Source organism: Rissa tridactyla, chromosome 6 (assembly GCF_028500815.1).
Source record: "Rissa tridactyla isolate bRisTri1 chromosome 6, bRisTri1.patW.cur.20221130, whole genome shotgun sequence".
Lineage (NCBI taxonomy): Eukaryota > Metazoa > Chordata > Aves > Charadriiformes > Laridae > Rissa > Rissa tridactyla.
In genome coordinates this window covers 13,739,519-13,759,582 of record NC_071471.1, presented here as the reverse complement: position 1 = coordinate 13,759,582, position 20,064 = coordinate 13,739,519, and the positions used below count along the sequence as shown (strand labels likewise).

At 58.8% G+C, this 20,064-nt stretch overlaps 2 protein-coding genes across 5 annotated transcripts; one reads left to right on the top strand and one right to left on the bottom strand.

Annotated features, from left to right (window-relative positions):
* The first annotated feature begins 3,264 nt into the window (after nucleotides 1–3,264).
* Nucleotides 3,265–10,090, top strand: CFAP410 (cilia and flagella associated protein 410). 4 transcript variants are annotated; one of them, XR_008467168.1, is made up of 8 exons: nucleotides 3,398–3,533; nucleotides 3,685–3,703; nucleotides 4,511–4,557; nucleotides 5,327–5,556; nucleotides 6,211–6,382; nucleotides 6,474–6,588; nucleotides 7,054–7,147; nucleotides 8,707–8,749. XR_008467168.1 is itself a non-coding variant. In XM_054207197.1 (7 exons), exons 1-7 carry the CDS (start codon nucleotides 3,457–3,459, stop codon nucleotides 8,830–8,832), a joined length of 765 nt encoding a protein of 254 aa, XP_054063172.1. In that variant the 5' UTR covers nucleotides 3,400–3,456; the 3' UTR covers nucleotides 8,833–10,086. The 4 variants fall into 4 exon arrangements, 3 of the variants coding, with proteins under 3 accessions (XP_054063174.1, XP_054063172.1, XP_054063175.1); XM_054207197.1 differs by lacking the exon at nucleotides 6,474–6,588 and having other exon boundaries at nucleotides 3,400–3,533; nucleotides 8,707–10,086; XM_054207199.1 differs by lacking the exons at nucleotides 3,685–3,703; nucleotides 6,474–6,588 and having other exon boundaries at nucleotides 3,265–3,533; nucleotides 8,707–10,090.
* Nucleotides 10,091–12,501: 2,411 nt separating this feature from the next.
* Nucleotides 12,502–19,041, bottom strand: PFKL (phosphofructokinase, liver type). Its single transcript, XM_054207115.1, has 22 exons — nucleotides 18,921–19,041; nucleotides 18,281–18,354; nucleotides 18,108–18,185; nucleotides 17,822–18,011; nucleotides 17,454–17,619; nucleotides 17,326–17,370; nucleotides 17,120–17,228; nucleotides 16,701–16,796; nucleotides 16,525–16,617; nucleotides 16,286–16,411; nucleotides 16,108–16,172; nucleotides 15,868–15,931; nucleotides 15,644–15,790; nucleotides 15,453–15,523; nucleotides 15,241–15,328; nucleotides 14,942–15,094; nucleotides 14,628–14,792; nucleotides 14,371–14,432; nucleotides 13,896–14,007; nucleotides 13,716–13,815; nucleotides 13,481–13,586; nucleotides 12,502–13,380 (listed from the first exon to the last, which is right to left on the bottom strand). The coding sequence occupies exons 1-22, from the start codon at nucleotides 19,003–19,005 to the stop codon at nucleotides 13,233–13,235; spliced, it is 2,343 nt and encodes a 780-aa protein (XP_054063090.1). The 5' UTR covers nucleotides 19,006–19,041; the 3' UTR covers nucleotides 12,502–13,232.
* Nucleotides 19,042–20,064: the final 1,023 nt, after the last annotated feature.

Genomic DNA, 20,064 nt, shown 5'->3' with positions numbered 1-20,064 from the left:
CAAACACATCTTTCTGGAGATGTTGTGGGCATGACGAGTGAGCTGTGGGACCCTGCGTGGAGGAATCACTGATCTCAGAAATGACAGCTTTTCTGAAATGGGAAAATATATATATAACGATTATGTGAAAGAAGTGGCTTTCCTGGTCCCTCCACACAGCAATTAAACAAGCCGCAATGGGTTCATTATATAAAACACTGTTCTAGACCTGGAAAGAGAACACGTGGCCAAGTTCTCTCTCTCAACACACCACACCAGTTTGGTAGTGCAGACCAAACTGAAGATACCCTAGATATGAGCCCAAGTGTACGAAGAGCTTTTCGCTCTCTTGCTCAGGTGGAGATGAGAAGCACAACCCACCACCGGGCATTAGCGGGGGAGTGGGAGCTCATCATGAGAGGAGCTGAGAGTCTGGGAAGCTCGCGGTGGGGAGAGTCAATCCCTGCACCGGAGCCTTGGAAGGTCTGTTAGGTGGCACCGCAAGGCTGCAAGAAGGAGGTGGATGTGCCAGGGATTGTAGGTGATCCTATGCGGCCTTAGGAGGCCCTGTGCTCCCAGACCTCAGTGGTTCTCTTGTTCTTCTCTCCAGGCAGCTACTTTAATGCACTTTACAAGTCTATATGCATTATTGAAGCTCCCTCCTTTTTAAAAGACCAGAGAGGAGGTTTGCCTGAGGTTCTTATTGATACTACTTGCAATATTAAACTGGGGATTAAAATCTATTTTATTTACTTCACCTGAACAAAACAATCTTTTGTGCATGTTCCAGTTGTGGGAGAGGAGAGCTGTCAGAGCAGGCAGAGGAGGATGTGTGTGTTTAAACTGACTGAACTCTATTTTTGTCAGCAAGATGAGGACCAAAATCTCTCTGTGGCACCTCGAGATGAGTCCTTAATCTTTTTAGCGTGTCTCAGGGACAGGCTTCCCTGCTGACAGTGCAGCAAAACATGGCTGGGGCTGGGATTGCGCAGCTGGGCAATTGAAAGCATGCTTGGGTATTTCCGTATTCCGCTGGAAGTGAAAGCACCCCAGGATTCGGAGAACGAAAGTACAGCACAGCCATGTACGTTGCTGTTCCTCCCGCGACACCGATCCTGCAGCTGCCTTCTCTGACACATGGCCCAAGTGGCCAAATCCTGCGTCTCAGCAGCCACCTCGCACCAGCTGGCCCGCAAAGAGCCGCCCACAGCACAGCCAACAACTCCAAAAATTGCTTCAGCTGCCTCCAAGTGCTTGTGTATCCACCTCTAAAAGCCTCAGAGCAACATCAGCACTCCGGCCTCCCAGCCCCAGGTCCCAGCTAGCTGTCCATGGCCGCGAGGGCAGCCCAGTGCCAAGAGATGGACAGAAGAAAATGCAGAGGCATGATCTGCCTCACCCACTCATCCCACATTTTTCCTGAAAAGCACATACCCATCGATCCCAATATATGCATTTGTCGGCCCTTTGCTTACCCCAAAAACACCAGCATAAACAACGAAACAGCCGCCGGCCCCCATCCTGCAGTTGTTTCTGTTGCTGAATAAGGCAGAAACATGCAGAAAAACATCAGGAAACTCTGCATTAACCCCTTATTTTGGACTGCAAGCCTTTGCTAACCACACCGCTTCTCCCAGCCGTTTCATTTCTGCTATCCCTGTTCAAGCGCCAAAGCCGTGCATCGAGCCCCCAGAGATATAAATTGAGGCACATCACCGCTATTTTACCCCAAAACGTGGTGGAGGAGGACTGGCCTTGGGGCTCCTGGTGCCGGTGCAATCAGCAGCGCTACCTATATTTCTATATATTAATATATAAGGTGGTGTAGAAATATGTATAAATACATACTTTATTTATGCACACTTCATATATATATATATATTGATATAGGGGTTGTCGTGGTTTTGGCCAGATTGGCTAATCAGAATGACAGATGGCCCTCCCCCCACTCTCTCCTCAGAGAGGAGAGGAAGAGATAAGGAGATTTACGAGTTTAGAAAAAAGAACTAAACTACTTTAGTGAAAATAATAATAAATAAGAAAATAGTAAATAATAATAGAATAATAAAAATTAAAGTAAAAAAGTATACGATATATACAAAACCGTATCCAGCTCCCAGGATGACGATCGCATCACCAGCAGACACAGGGAGTCAGCGACGGACAGGAGCTGAATTCTGGAACTAGAGTCAGGAATGCTCGGGTTGGGATCAAAGGCAGACGAACAGACAGGGTCCTCCTCAGACGTGGGCCATTGAAGAACGAGCGAGCCAGAGCAGCCTCGCCCCTTTGATCCCTCAGCTTTTATACTGAGTGTGATGCATATGGGATGGAATACCTTGTTGGTCAGTTTTGGGTCACCTGTCCCATCCGCTCCTCCCTGCAGGTGGGACCCCGCTATGCGTCTCCGCTTCCGACCCTCTAACGGGGCAAGCAGCGAAGTTAGCTGACTTTGGTCATTATAGCAATAAGTCTAAGCAAGAGCCTCTGTGCATACCATTCCTTGGTATGATCGGGTCTTATCACTCTGAGAGTGAACAGTTTCTGAACAATCTGCTGTTAATTTCAGATTTTAGTCAGTTGGAAGAGGCCCAGCTAAAAAGTAAAATTACAAATCAGAAAATTGGTTCTGTTTTACCTCAAACCAGAACGGGGGTATATATACTCACATGTAAAACTAGATATATCATAGAATCAGAGAATGGTTTGGGTTGGAAGGGACCTTAAAGATCATCTTAAAGATCCCTTGGGCAGGGACACCTCCCACCAGCCCAGGTTGCTCCCAGCCCCGTCCAACCTGGCCTTGAACCCCTCCAGGGACGGGGCAGCCACAGCTTCTCTGGGCAACCTGGGCCAGCGTCCCACCACCCTCACAGCCAAGAATTGCTTCCTCACATCTCATCTAAATCTCCCCTCTTCCAGTGAAAAACCGTTCCCCCTCATCCCATGGCTCCCCTCCCTGATCCAGAGTCCCTCCCCAGCTCTCCTGGAGCCCCTTTAGGGACTGGAAGGGGCTGGAAGGTCTCCCCGGAGCCTTCTCTTCCCCAGGCTGAACCCCCCCAGCTCTCTCAGCCTGTCCTCCCAGCAGAGGGGCTCCAGCCCTCCCAGCATCTCCGGGGCCTCCTCTGGCCCCGCTCCAACAGCTCCGTGTCCTTCTGCTGTTGGTGCCCCAGAGCTGGAGGCAGCACTGCAGGGGGGTCTCCCCTGAGAGGAGCAGAGGGGCAGAATCCCCCCCTCGCCCTGCTGCCCACGCTGCTGCGGATGCAGCCTCCGGCCGCGAGCCGGGGACCGGCGGCAGCCACCCGCCCCATCCCGGGCCTCCCGCTGGGGCTTTGCCCTACCCCGGCGGGGGACGCCGGTCCCGGGCAACCGGAGCACCGGGCCCGGCCCTCCCCGGCCGCGAGGAGCCTGCGCGGGGCGGCGGGTCCCTCCCCCGGCGACGGCGGCGGCGGCGCCGCGGCCCGGCCCGGCCCGGCCATGAGGCTGACGCGGGCGGCCGTGCTGGCTCGGGCCAAGGCCGCCGCACTCGATGGCGTCCGCCGCCTCAACTGCTGGTGGGGGAACCGTCCCCGGGCGGGTGGCCGGGCGGGAAGGGGGCGGGCGGGCCTGTGGGGATGCGCGGGCCTGAGGGGATGCGCGGGCCTGGGCGGCGGGGACAGGCCCTGCCGCGCTCCCCGCTGACCCCCCCCCCTCTCCTCCCCGCAGGGGCAGCCACCTGACGGATGTAAGTAGGGGCGCCGCCCGCTGCCGGACCGCCAGGACAGCGAGCAGGGGTCCCGCGGACGCCATCGTGGAGCTCCCCCCCTCGCCCCCCCGCTCCGACCCCGCCGGAGGGGAGGCCTCGGCCGGGGCCGGCAGGGAGAGGCGGGAGGGGAGAGGGATGGCGGGGTGCTGAGGGAGGCGCAGGCCTGGGCGGGGGGTGGCCGGGTGCCAGCGAGCTTGTCAGGGTGGATTAGTGTCTCCTATTAAAAAAAGAAAATAAAAAAAAAGGAGTGGCGGGGGGATTTGCCGTTATTTTCAGAGAGCGCCTGGGAAATTCCTCTCTGAGTCCCTCCCCGGAGAGCGGGACCCTGCCCCATCTCTTTGGGACTTTGGGAGAGGTGCTCTGGTTTGGAGAGGGCTGTCATTTGGAGAGGTGAGAGGGGGTCCTTTCTGGGGTGAGAGAGAGGGGTCCTTGATTTTGTGTGGTGGCATCTGGGGTGAAAGAGGGCTCCTTTCTTGTCTGTGGTGGTGTCTGGGGTGAGGGAGAGGGTCCTTTCTTCTGTGCGGTGGCTGGAAACCAGCGCGGAGACGGCAGAGTTGCTGGAGCAGAAGAGCAACGTGATGCTGGCTGGTGTCTCTGGGGCGGAGGAGCTGCTGACTCCGCAGTGACTGTGGCAGCACGTCTCTCCAGTGGTGTTAAGCTTGGGTTAAACTGAAGCAAATCTCAGTTGCGGTTCTTGCTTTTATCTTGCTTGTTTGTGATTTAAATTGCCTTCTTTTTTATTTCCCTGGGAGTGCCAACCTGCTCTTTCTGTCTCTTCCTGTGCAGATATCGATATGCCGGGATTTGCCCAACATCGAGGTGATCACGTTCAGGTGACTGCCATGGAGAGGGCAGGGGAAATCACCTTTCTTTGGCTTGGCCCTTGGTTTCTTACCACCTTTCTGTGGTTGTATCTCTGTGCTGCCTGGCTCCTCTTGCCTGATTTCTCAAGCGGCAGAGATGCAGAAATGATTAGTCTTCTGCTAGCTCCTCTGCACCTTTGCTACTTGAGAAAATAATCCCTGTTTTGAGACATGTTAAAACATTTTAGGATTGTTGCTCCCTAAGTTGTATTCCATAGTTTAGATGAGGTCTTCTGAGCCTCCGTGTGGGGCCGGTTTGCAGAATGCTTGTTGAAATTCTTCTTGGATCTCGCAGAGCTTTTCATTTCCATAAGGCTCCCCCCAAAACACCCACCTATCCTGGAGATCTCACAGAGCCAATACTGCCTGCAAATTTGAGCTTTTTAGCTTGAAAAATCTTCTATGGGTTCTCCCTCAGTGAGTCTGAGGAACTGCTATGGGAAAGGGTGCAAGTGTGATGGGTGTTTGGGGGAAGCAAAGGCTGTTTGTCACCTTCAGCAGAGAGGAGAGCCTGCTTTTTTAATTCTTTCCTCTGTTCAGGAAGATGAAACATTATCTTATGTTCTGTGCAAAGCCATAGGCCCCTGAACCCCCCTTGCTGTGCTGTGCCAGGGTGAAGCTGTTGCAGGAAAGGGGACTGGAGAGCTGCTGTGCTGCAGGGGCTGCCGTGCTCCCCCCTGAACAGTACAGCGAGGGAGGGATGGGCTCGCAGGTCGCTGATCCTGCCTTCCCTCTTCAGCATGAATGGCATCTCAGACCTCGAGCCGCTGAATCAGTGCCAGAACCTGAGTGAACTCTATCTGAGGAAGAACAACATTGCAAGCCTAAATGAGCTCTTCTACCTCAAAAACCTGCCCCGGCTGAGAGTCCTGTGGCTGTCTGAAAATCCCTGTTGTGGGTCGGACCCCCACCGCTACCGAATGACAGTGCTGCGTAACCTGCCCGGCCTGCAGAAGCTTGATAACCAAGGTGAGTGTTTGCAGGTAAACGAACAGCCCCGAGCCATGGGCAGGGTGAACTGGAAACCGGTGACGTGTTGGTTCCTCTTGTTAAGGCGTCCTTGGACTCTTCCTTGAGTCGGGATCTGTTAGAGGTTGAGCGCCCCCTCTGCATGATCCACCGCTTCTAAGCTGTTTTCTTCCCCCCCTTCCCTGCAGTGCCAGAATTAACACTAGCTGAGAGTGCCTCATTGTAGCTGAGACAGTACTACTAATTAGTGTTTTTTTAGAGCTCTTTCCTTTGCTGTGGCAAAACAAAGATTCTGTAATTGGATCTGCTGTCGTTAAAAAAAAAAAAAAAAAAAAAAAAAAAAAAGCTTTTCTGCCTAGTAGCAGTAATTTGGTGGCTTTTGGAGCCTTCTCCAGAGACAAGAAATGGCAAAGCACGTTTGCCTCCCTCCCTGATATCTTTCCCACTTTGAGAGACTGGTGACGGCTGCTGTCATTCTCCTGCACGGCTTTTACTGCGGGAGGAGGATGAAAGCAAAAGGCCAGTACAAAGGACAATTTTTGGAGCAAACCCCTGCAGTATGGCTCTGCAGCAGCAGTGCATGCCCCGTTACACATGCTGTCTTCTTGGGCTGCTGGAGTTCATTGCAGCAGGGTTTTGTTTTGGCTTTTGCAGCTGTGACAGAGGAAGAACTGTCCCAGGCCCTGGTGGATGGTGAGGAGATCATGGCCCCACCAGCCAGGAGGAACATAGAGAATGGCTGCCTCGAGTCCACCGAATCCAGTGCTGCTGAATCCACAACGGAGACCGAGAGCGAACTGCTGAACTTCAGTCTGGAGGAGACAAAGTGAGGGCTTGCTCGTGAGCTGTTAGGATTTCTGGGCCGAACTCGTGTGTAGCATGAAAGGACCCTGCCAGCCAACCCTGATATTCCATAGGCCAGGCCTGCAGCTGGTGCAAATTCCCGTTGTTCCAGTTACCGTGGTGGAGCTGTGCTGGTTTAACAGCACTTGTGGGTCTGGTTCTGTATCTGCAAAACGGGCTCTTCTGTAGGTGGGTACTTACTCTCAAGCGTGTCAGCTGCATGTGCAGAGGGAGATGGATCCTCTCTGAAGTGTGAGCTACGGCCCATTCCCGCTTAGCTCTGCTTCTGTGACAGGCTTTGGTGCTTGTGGGCGCTGTGGCACGTGTTGTTCAAGTGCAGCATTAACACGGTCAGTCTGCAGCCCCAGCTAACATCAGGCATGGGAACCTGCCCTCCCAGGTGGGGCTGTGAGCAGACACCTTGTAGCAGCGTGCTGGTTTACGTTTTATAGCTGTGAGGCTCTTGCTGCAGGTGGGAGTTTTACTTGGGGCGTTGTGGTCTGTAGGCCGTCATGGTATGTGAATAGATGTGCCTTCAGTCCTTCAGCCAGGTATTTCTTGCATGGTTGCCCCATGATTGGAAAGGATTGGTCTGGCAGAGGAAGGTTCTGCCAGCTGGTCATATTAACATTTGCCGTTCCTCCCCTTCTTTAGCAAAATTCGAGAGGAGCTTGGTATGAAGCCTGTTCCCAGGGATAAATTTTCCTCCTTTTCACCTCGAGACACAGACTGCAACCGAAAAAAGAGAGTGAGTATCTTTTAAAGACCAAATTGGCATTCATCGTGTGCAGCTCTGGGCCTCACCATTCCACGAGGATGTGAAGGTCCCTGGATGTCTCCAGAGAAGGGCAACAAAGCTGGTGACAGGACTGGAGGGCATGTCCTGTGAGGAGCGGCTGAGGACTTTGGGTTTGTCTAGCTTGGAGAAAAGGAGCCTGAGGGTTGACCTCATTGATCTCTACAGCTTCCTGAGGAGGGGATGTAGAGAGAGAGGTGCTGAGCTCATCTCCCTGGGATCCAATGATAGGACATGTGGGAATGGTTGCAAGCTGATTTGGACTTGACATTAGGAAGCATTTTTTTACCGAGAGAGTGGTCAGACACTGGAACAGTCTTCCTAGAGAAGTGGTCCATGCCCTAAGCCTGTCAGTGTTTAAGAGGCATTTGGATAATGCCCTTAACAATATGCTTTAACTTCTGGTCAGCCCTGGAGTGGGCAGGCAGTTGGACTAAATGATTGTTGTAGGTTCCTTCCCACTGAAATATCCTATCCTATCCTATCCTATCCTATCCTATCCTATCCTTAAGATGTCATGCAATGTAAAGAAAGCCCAATGGATTTAGTCCTCTTGATCTGTCTGCACATGAGCTCATGTGTGTCCCTTCGCTGGGGTTGTGCTAAGAACACGTGGCAGTTGGGCGGTGGCGGTTGGCCTGGCGGACAGGAGACCGCTGAATTGAAAGCTTAGGTCGTTCCTCAGACCCCTCCATGGTGTAGGCTCAGGTGAACCTCATGGATCTTGGCTGCTCAGCTGGGAATTGCTGTCTGCTGGGCGCAGTGCCATCACTTCAATCTGCAGGGTGCAACATCTAGACCATGTTCTGCCTCATTTTTATATTAGTTGCCTGCGATCTCTTTCGTTCAGATTTTAAATGTGCTTTAGTGTATTGCTTTGCCGCTCCCTGAGTGGTACTGCAGGCTCTGGCCTTTAGGAAAAGAAAATATTAAACAAGGGGAGGTTCAGGTTGGACATTAGGAAAAAGGTTTTCCCTAGAAGGACAGTTATTTAGAGAGGCTGCGGAATCTCTCCCTGGAGTTTTTCAAGACATGGTTTGGCAGAGCCGTGGCCTGGTGTTGGCAGTAGTCCTGCCTCAGGGGGAGGTTGGGCTGGGGACCTTCAAGGGTTGATTCCAGCTCGTGCTTTCACGATTCTACCAGTTCTTCTTATTCCTCGGACCGTAGGGTTCCTGTCCTTTCCCATCCTACACGCGGTCACACTGGAGAGAGAGGGTGGCCGCTCTTGAATGCGCCTTTCCTCACAGGAGCCAGAGGCGTGTGGGCAGTCTATGCGGGACTGGGCGGACGGGTTTGTCCTGCATTCCAGTGAGCCTTGTCACATGCAGTCTCTGCCCATATTTGCCCCGAAGGCTTGGTTGATCTGTCCCTGTAGCTGCAGGTGGCTGTTGCAAACCCGTGTTGGTGGTGACAGAGTTCCTAGAAAGAGCAGCTCTTTGAAAATCAGCTGTCCTTTTCTGGGATGACGTTAACATGCTTGTAATAAAGCAGCGTCTGTCTCCTTCCGACAGAACAATGTCCTGAATGCCATCCTGCTTCTTATGAAGGAACTGGACACAGAGGGTCTGGAGATCGTCCAGCAGACGGTGGGGAGGAGGCTCCAGGTCCTTCGGAAGAAGGAGCTGCAGGAGGAGTGATGGTGCCCATTACAAACATCCCTGGACCACCAGCCGGCCCCAGACCCTCAGCACCGTTCTTCCCACACATGCCTGGCTGCTGCCAAAGCCTCGGCGTTTCCCGCTGCGCGTCCCTTGCGGAGGGGCTGGGATGGGGTGCTGCTGGCTGCCCCCGTAGCTCCTGACATGGTCCCTGGCTGTGCATGTCCTGCTGGGACTGGCAGCACCCGGTCTGGCTCTCAGGAGCTTTCCCGCTTGCGTGGCAGGCTCTGTTAATGTTTGTGTCTGGTGTCGCTGGGGCTGTTTGATGTGAGCTGCAGGGGAATCAGCAGAGCAGGGCTGCAGTGAGAGCTGCTGCTGTGCTGTGCGATCGAAGGGGGATGGCAAAGCCTGCTGGCGGCTGGAAAGGTCACTGCTTGTCGGTGGCTCCCTGTCAGACTAACCCTCGGCCAGCCTCTCTGTGCGTGTAGCAGACTCTGAAGGCAGTTTCTACCACAAAGATGTGTTTTTTGTGATGTCTGTCGGGGAGACGCTGCCTGAAATGATCACTAAGAACTCTCTGGTGCAGATTGTGAAGGTCAATGTCAAGTTCTTAATTTATCTTCGAACTCCTGACTTCTTCTGGTCCTCGTTGGCGCATGCAGCATCTGACTTGGCGGTCAGGCAGCCCAAAGAAAAGCTCGGTGCAGCCTAGGTGAAACAAATGACTGTCTCCCAGCTCCTGAATGCTCAGCTGTACTCTCACCCCCACATGCCCCTGCAGGCATTAGAGCAGCTTAAGGAAACAACGTCAGAATAAAAAAGCCCTTGTGCGTTTTGCAGTTAGGAGAAAAGAAGCCAAGCGTTACTGTCCTGTTTGCACAGGCATCAGGGGTGGCGTTTCTCTTTAACCGAAAAAGCTGCCTTTACTAAGATTTTATAGCGTGGTTAAATACAAACTAAAACGTTGTGACATACCAAATAAAACCAATTATCCCTCTAGGACGTGTAAGTAGTGGCTGGGGTTCAGCAAACATAGTGAGAACAACTGACTCTGGGCATTGCTCCATTACGTCTGGTTCACAGCTCGCATTGTGGAGCAGGAGGAGGAGGGCTGTGGGCCCCCGCGCCCTCCCGCTTCACTGGGCCGGTGAAATGGCTCACCCGCCTCTGGTGCTGGTTGATACCGTGCCGAGCTGCTGCGGGGGCTGCTTTTCAAAGGCGCTGTCCTAGTTGGGAACTTTCTTGCAGCCACGAGTCCACACTGAGCGCAGGAAGCAAAAGAGACGGTGAGCAAAGCTCGCTTGCTCGTGCGGAGGGGGACAGCCTGCCCCGGCAGCATGAGGGTCCCTGAGACAGGACACAAGCCCTCGGTGCCGCTCGGCTTCGGACCCTTTAGCTCCTCAAATGACCTAGTTCTTGCCTCCTGCGCTAACCCCAGCTGCATTTAAATAGCCAGTGCGATTTATAATATACGAGACTTCCCTTGACAGCCAGGGCCCGAGAGACTTATCCATCATCTTGTTTGCATCTTGCCCTTGTGCTGAGGGCAAGCCCTCTCCCAGGCTGTCTCCACAGTCAGCTTGGTGGCAAAAGTCGCGCCTGTTCGCGTTGGGGAACAGGGGAGCTTGCCGTTTGGGTGTGCCAGACACCCCCCGGCTTTGCTGGGAGGAGAATGATCAAAGCGAGTGTCATCATTTGTCATCGGGGCTGGTTTGTGGTGAGGGCAGCTAATGGAGCAATCGCCACAGCCCGAGGCTGCTCTGGCACAGTTCCTCTCTTAATCCTCGACGCACGACTGTCCCTGAGCAGAGCTCGCTGCCTACGTGCCGCGCTTGTCATCCTTGGCTGCTGCCGATCCTCCCGCTGCCAGGCCAGCTGCCCTCAGTGCTCCCGACCACTCCCTGCAGGATGATCCCGCAGCATCCCCTCGCTCTCGGCACAGCCCCGGGGGGCATGCTGGCCCCTTCGGCTCATGCCTCTACTCCGGGGACCTGGCAGCCCGCCTTTCGCTGCAAGATGCTCATGGCTTTGTGCTCTGCCTTCTCATCGGGGATGGGCTGGATGTGCCGGGGAGCCTGGGTGCACAACCACCGCGTCCCCTCCTGCTCGTCCTGGCAGGGCACAGGGTGGTTGCCCCCAGTGGGGACTGTGCCTGCCTGTTTCCCCCAGGAATTTAGCACTCCAGGCATCTTTTTTTTGGGTGGAAACAGGGCGTTAGGGCTGCAGTGATGCCTGTCCCCAAGCGCCTCCAAATGTGCAGCTGGTCTGAGTGTGGGGACACTTCTGCCCAGGGAAGTGGTGGAGTTGCCACCCCTGGGGGTATAAAAGCCAGGCAGACGTGGTGCTGAGGGACATGGGTTAGTGGCGGTTTGGGCAGCGTTACATTGGTAGTTGGACTTGATGGTCTTAAAGGTCTCCCAACCATAACAATCCTGTGATCCCGTGACACCCCTTGCCCCTTCACACCCTAGCCCTGGCTGCTGGAGGGCTGTGGTGCCGTGTCAGCCCCTCCAGTGCCATGCCAGCCCCTCCGGTGCCCTGTGTGCTGCCGAGAGTGCCAGGCTGGAGAACACACGCGCTGGAGAGGAGCCGAACGCCCAGGGCTGCCAGCTGCGCTCGGGCACGAGGCTCCACCTGGGCGATGGTACAACTGTGGGGCTTTTCGGCGTGCCCTGCTTTTGCCCTGACCTGCCTCAGTGGGGGATGTCAAGCAGCGAGGGCAGACCTTTCCCGGGCATGGAAAACGCCGGCGGCTGTCTGCCTGCAGGCGTGGATCCAGCACAACTTGCATTCAAAGCATCTTTGGGGACTCTTGGAGTCCGATGGTGAGTCAGGCGTGCAGGACCACCGTGATGTGGGGGTCTGTGGCTGATAGGGGGTCCCGCTTGGGAGCTGGATGTGCCTTGAAAGTGGCACACGGGCTGGTGGGAGAACCCATTTCCCACCTGCCGCCTTCCCCGCGTTGGGAGGAGCAGCCAGGTCTCTGCCCAGGGTCCCCAGAGCAGGTACTTGCCCGGGAAGCGCAGCAACGCTGCCTCCATCTGCTATTTCTCTGCGTGTCTAGCTCTGGCAAGGCAGATACAATAATTATTATCTTCCTCCAGAGCCTCTAACAAGCAACGTGGCCAGCTAGGGGAAAAGCACTAAAATCGGGGCGGGGGACGACTTCTCACTTGGGGAAAACTCTGCGGGGAGGAAAAAAATAACTGTGTTTGACCCAAAAGAGCGTGATGCGTCCTGGTGCTGGCGATGTCCCAGAGGCTGGAGCCATCAGCCGAAAGCCCCGGGAGGAAAGCAGCCTGGGAAAGGGGCTACGCCGCGGCCGTCTGGCATGGGCCAAGCGCGGCGGAGCTCAGCCAAGCCCCAGCGCCGCACGCGGGAGCCGGCGCGCTTGGCAGCCGCCCTGAGAAACTGCCTCAACACACACGCACATGGCCCTGATAAATCGCTTCTGCGCTTGCTTTGAAGGTGGGAACCAAAACAAGGGAGAAGCGATATTTCCCCGGGATTGCGAAGTCTGCCCGCAGAGGGATGCTGACCTTGCACCCGCCATGGCCCAGCCAGGGAGAGACCGCATGCAGTCCCGCTCTCCCAGGGTTTGAGGACGCATGAAGCAGGGAAACATCCTGGACCGGCATTAATCCGGCTCCGGCAAACCGTCTGGTTTTGCTCATCCCCATGCTAACCCCGGGTCTGCCCCCCATTCCTCCCCGCGGGCACTCGGTGCCCAATGACCACTCTCCGGTGAGGGGGGTTTGGCTCCAGCGGGTTTTATCTCTAGAGGAGGAGAGCAGCGCCGCAAACGGTACAAGATTTGGGGGTGGGGGGGGGGTCACAGAGCAGCGGTGAGATGACGAGCATGGCCCCGTTGGCGGCACCCGAGGCCGTGCGGTGACGGTCACAGCCAAGCGTCATGCAAGGTGGCCGGGGAAGAGGGGCTTGCCAGGACCCGTGCTCTGCGCTGAGCCCTCGAGACACCCCACTGGGCAAACGCCACAGGAGGACGGGGCTTCACCGAGGCTCCCGGGGCAGCCAAAAGCCCCAGGTACCAGCCCCTATCTGCTCCGGGACGGCACCTCCGCTCCCCTCCCACACGCAGGGCGGGCGACTAAAAGCAGCAGTTGGCTCAGGCGGTCAAGCCGCTAAATACCCCATCATTAAATAATAAGAATAAACCATTAAGGGAAGATTAAGGGTCTGGGCTGTGCAGCGGGGCTCTAGCAACACCTCTTTGCTGCATCTGCACAGGGACCAGACCCTGGACCAGCGATTTGGGGCGGGATTGTGCAGTTTTGGGAGCCGGGACCAGGCTCTGCCTGCTTTAAGGGATCGGTGGCAAAGCTACAGGGCTACTGAGAACAGGGGGGACCCGGTGCTCGCGGAGCAGCAGGTGGGGATGGAGGGGACGCGGAGGCGGGCTATGGCTCAGGCTGGCGGGACTAGAAGCCCTTCTCGATGCTGAGGGTGCGGCGGGTGACGTGCTCCATCTTGCCCGAGATGTACTCGGTCAGGCTGATCTGGTAGTTGGCGAGCATCTTCAGCATCAGCCGCAGGTTCAGCCACCACTGCTCCTGGGGCAGCCTGTGCCTGCAAAGGGGGGGACACGGCTCTCAAGTGACCCTGGGGACAACCCAGGAAGGTCCCCCAGGACCTGGTGAACCGCTGGGTCGTGGGGACGGTGACTTACTCAAAATCGGTGACTTTCTTGAGCTCCGTCACGGGGCTGAAGGCCACCACCTTCTTCCTGAGCCCGATCACACAGGCGGAGTCGCCCGAGTTGGCAAACACGCGTCCTGGGAGGGGGACACAGCCGACCATGGCCACCTCGCTGGCAGCCGAGTGGCCAAGCCCAGCGCAGCAGGGGCTGCCCGGTGCCACCAGACCCCCACCCCACCCCCTGGGACCCCCAGCCCTCGGCTCACCCTTGCGGTAGACCTCCTGCAGCTTCTCCGACATCCACAGCACCGCCTTCACTCCCAGCTTGGTCCCGTAGTTGCGGTCAAAGGGGGTCGGGGCTCCCCCCTGGGGACAAAGAAAGGGTGATGTCGAGCCTGCCTGGCTTTTGGGGACAGTGGTGGCCCATGTTGCCCTGTCCCCCGTACCTGCTGGAGGTGGCCCAGGACGTTAATCCTGCAGTCAAAGATGCCTTTGCCCTCGGAGGAGTAAAGGTTGTAGAGGAACTCGGTGGTGTAGTGCTCGTGGCACTTCTCATTGCTGGGGGAGCGGAGGGAAGGGGTTGGGAGGCTGCTCCTTAATCTGGTGTCCCCAGAGGGTCCCTCCACGCTCCCCTAACCCCCTTTGTTTTTTGCTGTTTTGTTCTCCCTGAGGCCCAGAGCCCCAGCCCGTCTCCCCAGCAGGACTCTGGAGCTGGGGTGGGGATGGCAGCGGAGACATCCAGCGCAGGACTGTCCTCCTGGCCGAGCATGGCATCCTCGGGCAGGACGCCGCGCACCCACCCTGCCAAACCTCACTGCGCCCAGGGACCCTCTGTGGCCGCGGGACGGGCTCAGCGCTGGCCTTGCTGCCTGCCACTGGGCTGGGGTTTTCAGCTAGCGTCCCCAGGGGTCCCCAACTCACCGCAGCACCAGCCCTCTCTGGATATCCGTCTTCATTTTGTCGGTCAAGTGCTCCACATTGGCCTGCAAGAGGAACACCAGGATGCCAGCGGTGTCCCATGTCCTCTGCAGCCATCCCAGGTCCTCTAATTTCGACTTGAGAGCCGCTAACGACACCCGGCGGCTTCATGGGGCTGGGCTGGAGCCCTCTCTTTCCTGCTTTTCCATCTTATTTTACCCAAACGATGCTGCCAGAAAGCAGCCCCTCGCCCTGCGCACCTTGAGATCGTGGATGGTGAAGGGATCTTCGTAGACGTAGGCGGCATCAGCGCCCACCGCGATGCCAGTGACGGTCGACAGGTACCCGCAGTAGCCCCCCATCGTCTCCACGATGAAGACGCGGCGCTTGGTGCCCGAGGCCGACTGCTTGATGCGGTCACAGCTCTACGTTGGGAAAAAGGCGGGAGGGGGGGTCACACCAGGAAAACCCATCTTTGCTGCCTGGGATGGGAGGCTGGTTCCTTCCTGCATGTCATCCCAAAACATGATGGGACCTGGCGGAGCAGGACAGCCCCGTGAGCCCTGTCCCTCACCTCCATGGCTGCGTTGACGGCCGTGTCCGAGCCCAGGCTGAAGTCGGTCCCGGGCACGTTGTTGCTGATGGTGGCGGGGATGACGCACATGATGATGCAGAGCTCCTCGTACTGCCCGCGGGCCTCCACCAGCTGCAGAACCCCCTCGTACGCCTGCAGACAGCCGAGAGCTGGGGAGATGCCGGCCCCGGGGCCGGATCCGCACCCCAGAAGGGGTGGCCCAGGGTGCCCGCACTGGCTGGGGTGCCAACAGCCCGCCCCGGCCCTCACCCAGCCAGGGTTGAGGGTTCCCCCCGCACCTCGAACCCGCCGATGACCAGCAACGCCTGGATGTTGAATTTCCGCACGTTCTCCACGATCTTTTCCATGCAGGTCTTGGGCAGGGTCCTGCGGTGGGGAAAGGGAGGAGAGACCGCGGGGTGAGGACGAGGTGGGGGGTCCCCGCAATCCCCGGGGACAGCTGTGTCCCCTCCCCTACCTCCCCCGTGGCCCACCCTGGGGCTGTGCTTACCGCTTGGTGCCCAGCATGGACCCTCCACGCCCCAGCCATCCAGCCACGTCGTGCCAGCCCACCTCGCGGATCTGCAAGCAGCAGCGCTCAGTTTTGGGGTGGGGGAGCACCCCAGCACCCCTCCTCCAAGCCCAAACCCACCCCCCACCCCGGGAAACCTGCCGCCCCCCCAGGCTCACCGTCCCCCTTACCTGCCCTTTGGACAAGCCCTCGAAGCCGTCGCTCACCACGTAGATGGTGTGTCCCTGGCAGATGCCGATCCGCACGGCCGACCTGACGGCAGCGTTCATGCCGGCGGCGGGGGCACCCACATTCAGGATAGCCATGCTGAAGGGGCTCTGCGGGGAGGGGGACAGCACGTCGCTGCGTGTCCCCAAGGTGGGGAAGGTGTCCCCTGCTCCCCATCCTTCCTCACCTTCTCCTGCGCCGGCTTCTGGTGCGCCAACAGCTTGTAGATGTTCCAGTTGTTCTCAAAGCTCCTGCAAGGACAAGGTGGCGTGGTCCCGAGGTGCACCTGGACCCCAGGGCGTGGGGGGGGACCCTCCCCGGCTGCCGGAGCCACTGGTTCCTCCCCGGGGAGCAGCCCCCGCCCCAGCACATCCTTTTGGCCACCCTGTAGGGATGTCACACACCAGTGCCAGTCCCCGCTCCTCACCTCCCACGGAGCTGGATGGCCTCCTCAAACCTCTTCTCATCCATGGCCTTCTGCACATCCTTCGTCTTGGGGCGGGGAGAGATGCAGCACCGTGACACCCACGCTCGCAGGGAGGGGAGCGGGAGCCCCACGTGGGGGGCTGGCGTGCCAAATCCACCCCCCCCGCCCCGGTACTCACCACCTGGACGCACTCCATGAGCGGCAGCCGCACGGACTGGTTCCCCGAGAGGCTCACCACGCAGGCGGGGGTGTCCGGCGTGGCCTCCAGCAGCGCCATCACCGCCTCCATCCCCATCTTGCTGCTCTGTGAAGGCAAAGGGCCACCCGCTGCTGCCGGCCACCCATGCCAGCCGGGCGGGACGCTGCCCCGGGCTCATATGGGGACACCCCCACGGGCAACCACCACTAAAGACCTACCAGCACCCGGTCAAAGGCTGACGGGGTCCCTCCGCGCTGCACGTGGCCGAGGACAGTGACCCGCGTGTCGAAGCCCAGGCGCTGCACCACCAGCTGGGGAGAAGAGAGGACATCATGCCGGGGACCCACCGGTCACTGGAGTGGGGGCCGGAGTGGGGGCGGGAGCGGGAGCTTACGTCCTTCACGTAGTTGGAGGAGATGGGTTTGCCGCTGCGGTCGATGGCGCCCTCGGCGATGATGATGATGTTGAGCCGTGACCCTCTGCTGCGTGTCTGGTGCAAGAGGAGGGAAACAGCCGCTGCGGCTCAGCCAAAACTCACAGGCGGCCGAGCACGAGCATCCTTTGTCCCCACCGGCCATAGCCCCGGGGAGGGGCGGCTCAGGTTCTGGGCGGCCAAGCCCCCGGGCCAGCGCAGCCCCTGGCACCCGAGGGCTGGATTTGTGCTCAGCTGAGTGGCCCGTTTCACAGGGACAATGGCAAGAGCTCCCGAAGCTTCGCAGGGGCCAGGCGCTGTCCGCGGGGCTCAGCCCGCATCCCTCTGGGGACTTTCCGGGGACAAAAGGGGGATGGGACTGTCGGAACCCCTCCGCTCACCTCCCCGAGCCTTTCGCACATGAGGTCTTCCCAGCCATCCTCCGGAGGGGATTCGGGGATGAAGAGCCAGTCGGCACCCGAGGCCAAGCCGGACACCAGTGCTAGGTACCTGGTGGGACATGGTGGTGGCAGTACCATCCCCAGGAATGTCCCCAAAACATGGCATCCCATCCTGCCGACGGCCTTCCCCACTGGCTGGTGCTTACCCGCAGTGGCGGCCCATCACCTCCAGCACGAACGTCCGCTGGTGGCTGCAAAGACATGGGTGGGAGGAGAAGGAAGGTGGGTGCGATGCCTGGGGTGGCCCAGCCCCCCAGTGCCCAGCCCCGCTCACCTCTGCGCCGTGGTGGTGATGGCGTCGATCACCTCCATGATGCGGTGCAGCGCCGAGTCGGTGCCGATGGTCATGTCGGTGCCGCAGAAGTCGTTGTCGATGGAGCCCACCAGCCCCACAATGTTCAGGTGGCAGTTCTCCCGCGCCACCTCCTCACTGATCTGCCCTGTGGGGGGGACATGGCCGCGCAACCCGTCATTTTAGGGTGCTCCTGTCCCCCTCCAGCATCACACCGGATCCTGCAGAGCAGCGGAGGAGCCCAGCCCTCCCTGGGGGTCACAGCGATGGGGTGGACCTCTGGACCTCAACATCTCCTCAATGCTTTCAGCTCTACCCACCCAGGGCTTTTGGGAGAGGGGTTCACCCACCGTCTTGGACCAGTTCCTCCAGCAGCCCGCCCCACTCGGAGCGGAAGATGTCAGCGCCCGTCAGGCTGCCGTCCCCGCCAATGACGCAGAGGTTGGTGATGCCGTGCTCCACCAGGTTACGGGCGGCCCGCAGCCGGCCCGCCCGGGTGGTGAAAGCTTTGCAGCGGGCGCTGCCGATTACTGTCCCACCCTGGAGAGACAAAGGTGGGGGGGACACGGCTCGTCACGCAGATTTAGGATGGGAGGTGGGATTCGGAGGTCTCATGGCCCCAGGGGTGATCCTCACCAGCTGGATGATGTTGGAGACGCTGAGCCAGTTGGCTTGCTTGATGTTGTCTCCCCCCTCCACCAGCCCCTCGTAGCCCTGTGGAGAAGTGGGGGGCGGAGGTGAGGGGTGACCCGTCTCAGGGGGGGTGGTTTCCCCCCCACCTGTGGCGGGGAGCAGGGGGGCACCCCAACCTCGTAGATGAGGAAGACCTTGGCTCCCACGTATATCCCCATGCGGGTGACGGCGCGGACGGCGGCATTCATCCCTGGGAAAGCGAGACGTGAGCCGGGGCGGTGCCCAGGGACCCCCCGCCCCATAGGGGGCCGGATCCTATAGATGACCTCGAAGTGTCCCCTCGAGTGGGGGGGTGTGTGTGTGTGCGCCACGCAGGCAGAGACTGGGGGAACTCGGTGCTCGGGTGGGAGCTGCAGACGAGCAACTGCCCCAGAGCCAGACGTGTTAGAAACAGCTGCTTGTCCCCGGGGGGTGGGGGGCGGCCCACCGTGGGGGTTCCACCGTGGGGGTTCCCCCGTAGGGTCCGTGACCTCCCACGGAGGGCACTCCGGGGGCGGCGGGGACACGGCCGGGGGGGAGCAGCGACCCTTCCCCGGTGGGGGGGACAGGGGATGGCGGGGTGTCGTGTCCCCCCCCCCCACCCCGCCGCTCCCCGGGGAGGACCGTGGGCCGCGTCCCCGCTGCGCGCCCCGAGGCCCCGCGGACTCTGTCCCCGCCGCGCCCGCGGGGCCGGGGGACGCGGACACGCGGGGCGGGACCGCGGCGTGTCCCCCCGCTCCGCTCCGCTCCGCTCCGTCCCGTCCCGCCCGGCCCCACCTTGCGCATCCCCGCCGCTGGTGAGGACGGCGATGGCCATGCCGGCCCCCGCCATCCGCAGCCGCTCCAGCTCCGCCGCCGCCATCGCTGCGCTCCCGGCACCGGCGCCGCCGGACACGCCCCCGCGGGGACACGCCCCGGACACGCCCCGGACGGCGAGGACACGCCCCGCCCCGCCGCTCTGGCGCGACACACCGCGACACACCGCGACACAGCGCGACACAGCGCGACACAGCGCGACGCTGCGCGCCGTGTCCTCCCATACTGTCCCATTCCAAGCCATACCGTCCCGTCCCGTCCTGTTCCGCGCCATACTGCCCCATACCACGCCATACCGTGCCATACTGGTCATACCATGCCATACTGCCCCATACCACGCCATACCGTCCCACACTGGTCATACCATGCCATACTGCCCCATACCACGCCATACCGTCCCACACTGGTCATACCATGCCATACTGCCCCATACCACGCCATGCCGTGCCATACTGGTCATACCATGCCATACTGCCCCATACCACGCCATGCCGTGCCATACTGGTCATACCATGCCATACTGCCCCATACCACGCCATGCCGTGCCATACTGGTCATACCATGCCATACTGCCCCATACCACGCCATACCGTCCCATACCAGGTGATTCTATGATTCTGTACTGTCCCATGCTGCGCCATACCCTCCCATACTGTTCCACACCATCCCGTACCGTGCCATACCACGCCATGCCCTCCCATACTGTCTCATACCGTCCCAGTCCATGCCATATCATCCCATACCATCCTGTACCATGCCGTACCGTCCCATACTATCCCATATTGTCCCATACCATGCCATACCATCCCATACTACGCCATACTGTCCCATACTGTCTCATACTGTCCCAGTCCATGCCACACCGTCCCATACCATCCTGTACCATGACACGCTCTCCCATACCATCCCATACCGTCCCATACCGTCCCATACCATCCTGTACCGTCCCATACTGTCCCATACTGCACCATACCATGCCATGCTGTCCCGTTGTCCCATTCCATGCCATAGCGTCCCATACTGACCAATACCATCCCATACTGTCCCATACTGCACCATACCATGCCATGCTGTCCCGTTGTCCCATTCCATGCCATACTGTCCC

Coding starts and splice junctions, on each gene's coding strand:
- CFAP410 (XM_054207197.1), top strand. CDS start 3,457: ATGAGGCTGACGCGGGCGGCCGTGCTGGCTCGGGCCAAGGCCGCCGCA. Junction 5,557..6,210: donor GCAGAAGCTTGATAACCAAG/GTGAGTGTTTGC, acceptor TGGCTTTTGCAG/CTGTGACAGAGGAAGAACTG. Junction 6,383..7,053: donor TTCAGTCTGGAGGAGACAAA/GTGAGGGCTTGC, acceptor CCCCTTCTTTAG/CAAAATTCGAGAGGAGCTTG.
- PFKL (XM_054207115.1), bottom strand. CDS start 19,005: ATGGCGGCGGCGGAGCTGGAGCGGCTGCGGATGGCGGGGGCCGGCATG. Junction 17,620..17,821: donor GGAGGAACTGGTCCAAGACG/GTGGGTGAACCC, acceptor TCCCCCCCACAG/GGCAGATCAGTGAGGAGGTG. Junction 16,173..16,285: donor TCATGGAGTGCGTCCAGGTG/GTGAGTACCGGG, acceptor CCCCGCCCCAAG/ACGAAGGATGTGCAGAAGGC.